General features: G+C 37.2%; 1 protein-coding gene across 1 annotated transcript; it reads right to left on the reverse strand.

Annotated features, from left to right (window-relative positions):
• Positions 1 to 1,630: 1,630 nt before the first annotated feature.
• Positions 1,631 to 5,841, reverse strand: LOC4345370 (30S ribosomal protein S17). The gene is made up of 2 exons (NM_001403542.1): positions 5,480 to 5,841; positions 1,631 to 2,069 (listed from the first exon to the last, which is right to left on the reverse strand). Exons 1-2 carry the CDS (start codon positions 5,639 to 5,641, stop codon positions 1,908 to 1,910), a joined length of 324 nt encoding a protein of 107 aa, NP_001390471.1. The 5' UTR covers positions 5,642 to 5,841; the 3' UTR covers positions 1,631 to 1,907.
• Between the last annotated feature and the right edge of the window lie 1,590 nt (positions 5,842 to 7,431).

A 7,431-nucleotide genomic window follows, 5' to 3' on the forward strand; every position in this document is an offset into this window, starting at 1 on the left:
CTGCTGCCTCCGGTTCCTCTTTCGTCAGGCATCGCGCATGGCGCCACCACTCCCTCCCCTGTCGTCATCCTCTCCAGCCTCCCCGCTACCTACCCATCCTTCCTGGTGCTCCAAGGGGCTAACCGGCCCCGCTGCATTCCTTCTCGTTTACGAGGTCACCACCACTTCCGGCCTCTTCTGCCGGGCATTGGTGCACTGCCCTTGGTCCCGCCAAGGCGCCAATCGTCGCCCTGACCACAAGAGAGTGGGAGGGAAAAAGAGGAAGAAAAATACAATTGTTGACCTATGAGTCCCATGGTTTTAATGTTTTTTTTTTTTATTATAACATGTCAATGCAACACATGGACGTCATGTCAGCAATACAACTCTCACTATTACCTTAGGAGTAATTTTGTACAAGTTTTAATAGCTGAGGGAGTCATTATACCTTGTTTGACGGTTGAGGGATATAAATCAAATTCGATATATATATATATATATATATATATATATATATATATTTAATGTAGTCAAAGTGGACTTTTTCCGTGAAAGAATGGCATAGGCCTACTCGTGCTACACCAAGGCTCCGTTTAGTGGAAACATATAACACAAACTTCGCATGTATACTCCCTGCACACAAACTACTAAATGTCACTTACGATTCTCGAAAAGTTTACGCATATAATTTCTAATAGGGTTACACCTATGTGTAACTCAAACTCATTATATTTTAGCCTAAAAAATCTGATGTTTTTAAGAATATAAATATTTAGAATTTCTCTCTGTATATATGATGAATTTAATAATAAAGTTTACACGTTGATGTAATAGTATTGAAAATACATGTGCATTTTTTTCTAGAGTTTTATGTGAACACGATATATACACGTGAAAACTTGTGTGCATATAACAAATTTGCTATAATAAAATGGTAAAAGTTGAAAGTATAAGGGTGATATAATTACGTTTATACGAGTTTAACAGGCTAACTTGCGAGTAGAGCCAAACTTAGTTCCTTAAGGTTAAAAGAGTTGAACCGAGCAGGCTCGTTTTGATTTTTTTTATTTTAAGAATAAATTTCACTTCGGGCCACTTTTTATTACTGATGTTTCACTTTGGACCACCCTTTAAGCAATATTTTCACTTTGGAGTGGGTAAACCTGCCTTTGTTTCACTTTGGACCACCCGACTCTCTTCTCAAGCATATGAACGATCTCGATTACATCATCTCCTACTCGTCAATGAACTGCCACAGCTATATGTAAGACTATTTCTTCGACATATTAAAAATTGGATGTAGATCGATAAAAGAGTAAGGGTGGTCCAAAGTGAAATAAAGGTAAAAATACCCGGTCCAAAGTGAAAACATTAGTCCTAAGGTGGTCCAAAGCGAAACATCGGTAATAAAAGGTGGTAAAATTAACTCTTTTATTTATTAAAATATTTACATAAATAATTTTCTATTTGAAAATTTTACAAAACTAGTCGCCCTCGCCGCCCTTTTACAAAACTTAGTCACCCACCGCCCATCGCTCGTTCCATGAGTTCAGATCACCTCACTAATGTATGCATAAATAAGTGAGTAGGCGATGACGAATGACCTTTAGATAACCTTATTCATGTATGCATAAATGTGTAGATGATGAAAGACTAATAAGCGCTTCATGCGTGCCTGCGATGTACACATTTATATGGATGAATACAATTCATAATAGAAGATTCCGTTCTACATATGGATATGGTCTGTTGCATCCATGAATTTCGAAGTATTTGAAGATGCACCCTCAGTGAGTTGATAACCACCATTCACATGGTTCAAAAACACGAGTGCATTTGAAGGGAGCCACAAAGATGATACTACAGTTACACAACATAAAAGAAAATCCCGAAAAAGTGTCCATTTATTGCAGAAGAGGAGTCTATGTTTATGATTTGCTAGCAGCTTCTGCCTGTTGAACTGTGGCACCAGGTTGAGCAGAAACTGCTGCTGCAGCAGCTGATGGAGAATACACCTTAGCTCTACGAAGAATCTCGGCAACAACCCAGTGCTTCCTTTTGCTCAAGGGCCTAGAAGGATCAAGCTTAACCTGGAGAGAAATTATCCAGTCATCATCAAAAAGGTTTTTCTTGGAGATAAAAAATTAATGCGCTCTTAGGTCGCACTTTGTGAACTACAAAAGGGGGAGATTAGTCTCCAGCAAGCTGATAAAATAGAAAAGTGCAGTAGGACAGCTCAAGATCACTAATATATTCGTCATAAGAGCAAATATGTTAGTCCCAACATATTTTTTTTTCTAAAAAAAAAATCCCTGTCACAAACTCACAGGGTAAAGTTGAACTTTTATGCTGTCTTTTTATTTATTTATTTATTTATTTTAACAATAGGTGGTGCAATCAATAGTCAGAACATAAAAGTTTCTGTTAAATCCAGTCCCTTGGTAATGTGGATCTTCGGGCGCACAAAACAAATTAATTTGAATAGGCAAAATCTTATGATGTGAATATGTTAACACTGTTATCACATTTGCATAAAGCAAAACTAATTAGAAAGTGGCATGTTAACATTATAACTATGCTTTGCAACAAATTATCTTTCAGACCTCCGTCCATGCTTTGCCAAGTTGCCATATCACATAAGATATGAGAAAATTCAGAGGCAAAAGATTATGCCACTATTAAAATCTAGTACAACCATCATTGTCAAAATTCTCATGGAAAGATTGTTTTGCATCTGATGAAGTAACTAGCTTACTGAAGTTCAGAGCCCCCAAAAGGGGCCTCTCTTGTCTGGAGTTGACACTCCTGATTAAAGGGTTGGCTTACTGTTTAGTGTATCAATTACGCCAAGAATTAAACTTCAGATTGTGCCTTAACTTTCAGTTGCTAATGTTATAGATTGAGGCTATAAATACTTGACATATCAAAAAGCTCTGGTCAAGAACTATTATGTGCTTATGATTAACCCTCAAATTTCTGAACTATATGAAACAATGTACATAACTAACACCAAAATCAAATTACAAGAACACAATATTTAAGATAACTTATCACGGTGGAAAAAAAACACAAACTGTAACTCAAAGAGTACCACTATGCAGTAGTGCCCTAGTAGCTCATATATGAACATCATAAATAGAAAGCAGTAGCATATAATCCAAACAGTTGTTCACTGCCGAGAGTAGTAAAATACAAAACTAATACTAATTGAAGTTGTTTTCAGAAATACTATCATGGCATTGTTAACGAGCAGATATGCAAGCAGACAGAGAAATGTCAACTCTTAAGGATTAGGTGCCATGACATGTAATGATGTCAACCATATGGTTGCAACCTCCCTACAGGCATCAATTTAACAGCTGGAACTATACAGAATAGGATAACAATCCACAATACTGTAACAACTAGTTTTGTTACAAGTCAAACTCCTTCAAGTTTAACCAAGTTCATAGAAAAATGTATCATCATTTCCAATACCAAACAAATATATTATAAAAATATGTTCAATGGCGGATATAATGAAATTAATTTGGTGTTATAAATGTTGCCACATTTTCCTAAATGTTTGGTCACAATTAAAGAAGCTTGACTTAGGACGAAATGAAAACATCTTACATCCTGAAACGGAGGGAGTAGATTATAAAAATAGCTCAAAAAGAAGGCATCATGTGCACTCTATATATTATATTACCACATTAATTGAAGGAAAAAGTAAATATTTACACCATTAGATTGTTATGAGTCCAGAGTATAACGGTGTAGATTGATTATTGGATATTATAGGCATTTGAGTCGTTGACATAATACAACTCTATTCTATGTAGGCAAAATCTGGTCAAGAAATACAATAGAATCCAACTCCAGTTCCAAAGCAATTAGGAGTAGTTGTTAAAACAGATCAGTAGTCAGTATTCATGTACTGATTTTCTCTTTCCTTTGAAAGGATTCACTCAGGGATGCTCAGAAGCATACAAATTAAAAAAAAAAAGGTCTCTGACCCGGTTCAAACAAACTGGCTGGCTAGACAACATCACTTCCATGTACATACATGGTGGTTCTGGACTTCCAGCAGCCATGCACATTGAGAGAACAGAGAAAGGCAGGCTAGATATTTAACAAATGAAAAAAAGTTTCTGTTGACATTTAATCAAATTTTGCTAAATGGCACAATCAAATTCCAGCTTCAAACATAGTAGTACAACTAAATTTTATTCATGCAACAAGCATAATGAAAGGCCCGCTGCTAAACTGGCCAATGCCGCAAACATGAGAATTGTGTTATTTTTGTGCAAATATAGTTCAAGACATAAGCATGACAGGTGCAATGGTGAGCTATGCAGGTAACCTACTGATCAGTTAGTTGAGCAGCTTAAATATACAGTTGAAACTGAAGAGAAACCCCCAACCCAATCTAAAAGTACAATGCTTCAAAAATTCAAGTTATAACTAGCAGCATTCTGGATGGTGCTTTTGAGGAGTGACGAGCAACATGACAAGTAGCAATTTAAGCTACCAAGGCATCAATTACTGTGTTAACTAGACACAGCTATCAAGATAGCAACCTCCTAGAAGTAGAAAAACATATACATAAAAACACATGGCTCAGGCAGATAATGCAATCAGAGCAAGGCAGGGCAAGCAACACATATTTTGTTGGCTCCAAGTGATGCAACAACAGATTTGACACTTTAAAGCAACTACAGCATGACTCGAGTCAAAAGACAATTCAATAGCTGGATTACTGGGCAAGAGGTGATCAGTAGGCCTCTGGTGGTACAATTGCCTTCGGAAGTTATATATAATCATGTAGAATTCTTGGATCAAACTCGCATTTATATTTGTAAGTTACAATACGCCATTTGTGATTTCATATTTTCATGTATTTCTTATCTTCCAAAACCGGGATAGAAATTGACTTGAACATTTCTCAGTATTGTGCGAAAAAAAGGCAAGATCTTTCATTTACTCCTTTCACTTCTCTGTGCATAAGGGAATAAAGAAATTTTATAAGTCAATGGTGGTGGCAGTGAATCAGCCACCACACCAACTCTACAGTAGATCCTTTTATCAACACATTCCTGAAGTTCTTTAGTATTACAAAACAGTCTTTCTACATATCTTATTCCGCCTCTAAAATACAAATTTATAATTCGAAGCTTTACGATAATGAAATTGTCGCATATATATGCAGTATAAAAGTAATTTTATGACCAGAGTAATGTAAAAGTTGTCAAGTGCTTCATGTAACTTAAATGACAAGTTATATATAAATGAAGGGTGTGTTCAATGAAAAAAAAACTCACAATCATTTGTTTGAAACAATATTACGAGCATTTAGCTGGTGAATGAATAAATTTTAGATGATATAGCATTATAGCCAAATGAACGACATCACACCAGAGAAATCAAATGCTCGCATCACAAATCAGCATGGATTAAAAAAAAAGAAAAAAGCTGAAACAGAGAGAGGGGGAGTGGAGAGGGGAGCTCGGTTACCGACCCGGTCGCCGATGTTACAGTCCTCGGTCTCATCGTGCGCCATGAACTTGGAGGTGCGCTTGACGTAGCGGTTGTACATCTTGTGGTGGAAGAGGCGGTCGACGGCCACCACCACCGACTTCTGCATCTTGTTCGACACCACGATCCCCACCACCGGCTTCATCGTCCGTCCCGCCCCCACCCCACCCGCGGGGAGACCGCCCGCCGACTGGCGATGGGATCGGCCGGGGACTGGCGGCAGAGAGGGCGGAGGAGGCCGCCGGCGCGGAGAGGGGGGCGGCGGCTGCGGCTCGCCGGCTGCGCACCGGGAGCGGAGACGATAGGCAAGCACGACAGTGAGTGAGGAGGGGGGCGAATCGGTTCGATTGATTCCAAGGGAGAAGCTAGGGTTTATGACTTGGGCCCAGGATGCTCCGATGTTGGGATTTTAAGTTGGGTGGCCCGCGGGCTTAGATGTTGTTCTAAGGGGCCCAATTGGGGAACGAAGCCTGGGCGCCTCCGCCCTTTGTGCTGTTCGCCGTACATGAACCAGAATAGATTTCTAGATCATACTCCTCCGTTCCTAAATATGTTCTAGATCATACGCCATTGATTTTTTAAAATATATTTAATCATTCGTCTTTTTTTAAAAACTTTTTTGAATAATATTCAAAAGCTTGAGTAGTAGTATTATATTTAACAATAAATCAAATGATAGAAAAAGAATTAATAATTACTTAAATTTTTTAAATAAGACGAACAATCAAACATGTTTTAAAAAGTTAACGGCATCAAATATTTAGGGACGGAGAGAGTATATATTTTGATTTTTCATCTGTAAAATATTGCATTGCATCAAAGATTTGTGTACATGTAGATTTAACTTGTAGTTATACCCAATTACATTGCATTTATACTTAGTTACATAAAACTTATATTAGTTATAGTGCATCAAAATTATGTTTTTGACAACTATTTTTTCTCTAGATTTATGATTTTTATGTGTTTATCCTTTTTTTTCATTCAAAATGGGTTCTATACATTAGTTCAATATTCTGCAAGATTTAGAGTTCCAAATTTGTTGAAAGATCAATAGATTAGTCTCTTTCCAGAATGGTACACCAACTTCTTGCAAAGGAAGGAACACTACTGATCTTTCAATATATATGGGCAAAATAGAAGTACTCAACACTTTATCGGCTGCATTTGGCAAAATCCTTTTTTTTTTCTTCCGAGAAATATGGTACAAACATATACAAACACAAGTACACAACATATGCGCTCTTACCCTAAATGCAAACACTCACACCCTAGTCATACAAGTACCTTCGAAAGACCGACCGATATATCTTGAGATTGACGAAACCACGGACGACTCACTATCGACGGGTATGTCGTTTACCATTATAAAATAATAAGCTATTCCCATCAAATAATAATAAAAACTATAAATATGAGCACCCATGTCAAGTCTATAACTTCAATTGGGTAGATTGGTCTAAAAAAAAACCTAATCGATTGAATTACGCTTACTTTGCAAAATCTTTTTTTTTACTTGCAAAATAATTAAGGGAACATCAACGTCTTGCAAGTGGGACCTCCTTAGTTGACATTTGCCATAGTCAAACAAAAAGGATCTCACGTATACAACACGCACCGATTTTTTATTGAAAATTATACCACGTACGTAGTCATCTAAGCAACTTGGGCCTCCTTCATAACAAAAGGAAATTTATAAGTTTTTGCTACTTTGGAATCAGGGTAAAACTCTAAACAATTTTTGGGACATACTAGGATTTTTATCATTTTTTGTAAAATCGCTCGATTTCCAAGGAGCAATTTTTTTTTTTACAAACGGTACCACGAGTCTACGTAGTGAATTAAGGACTAGCCTAGATGCTTTGCGCCGTGAAATTTTTTACCATAATAACGTGGAATAAGTAATAACACGATGCTAGTACAATTTGGAGAGAG

The sequence above is a fragment of the Oryza sativa genome, chromosome 8 (genome assembly GCF_034140825.1).
Source record: "Oryza sativa Japonica Group chromosome 8, ASM3414082v1".
Taxonomy (NCBI): Eukaryota; Viridiplantae; Streptophyta; class Magnoliopsida; order Poales; family Poaceae; genus Oryza; species Oryza sativa.

What these genes read in the sequence shown, in the direction of transcription:
- LOC4345370 (NM_001403542.1), bottom strand. Translation starts at nt 5,641, where the DNA reads ATGAAGCCGGTGGTGGGGATCGTGGTGTCGAACAAGATGCAGAAGTCG. An exon ending in ACTGTAACATCGGCGACCGG is followed by an intron (nt 2,070 to 5,479) that starts GTCGGTAACCGA and finishes ATTTCTCTCCAG; the next exon opens with GTTAAGCTTGATCCTTCTAG.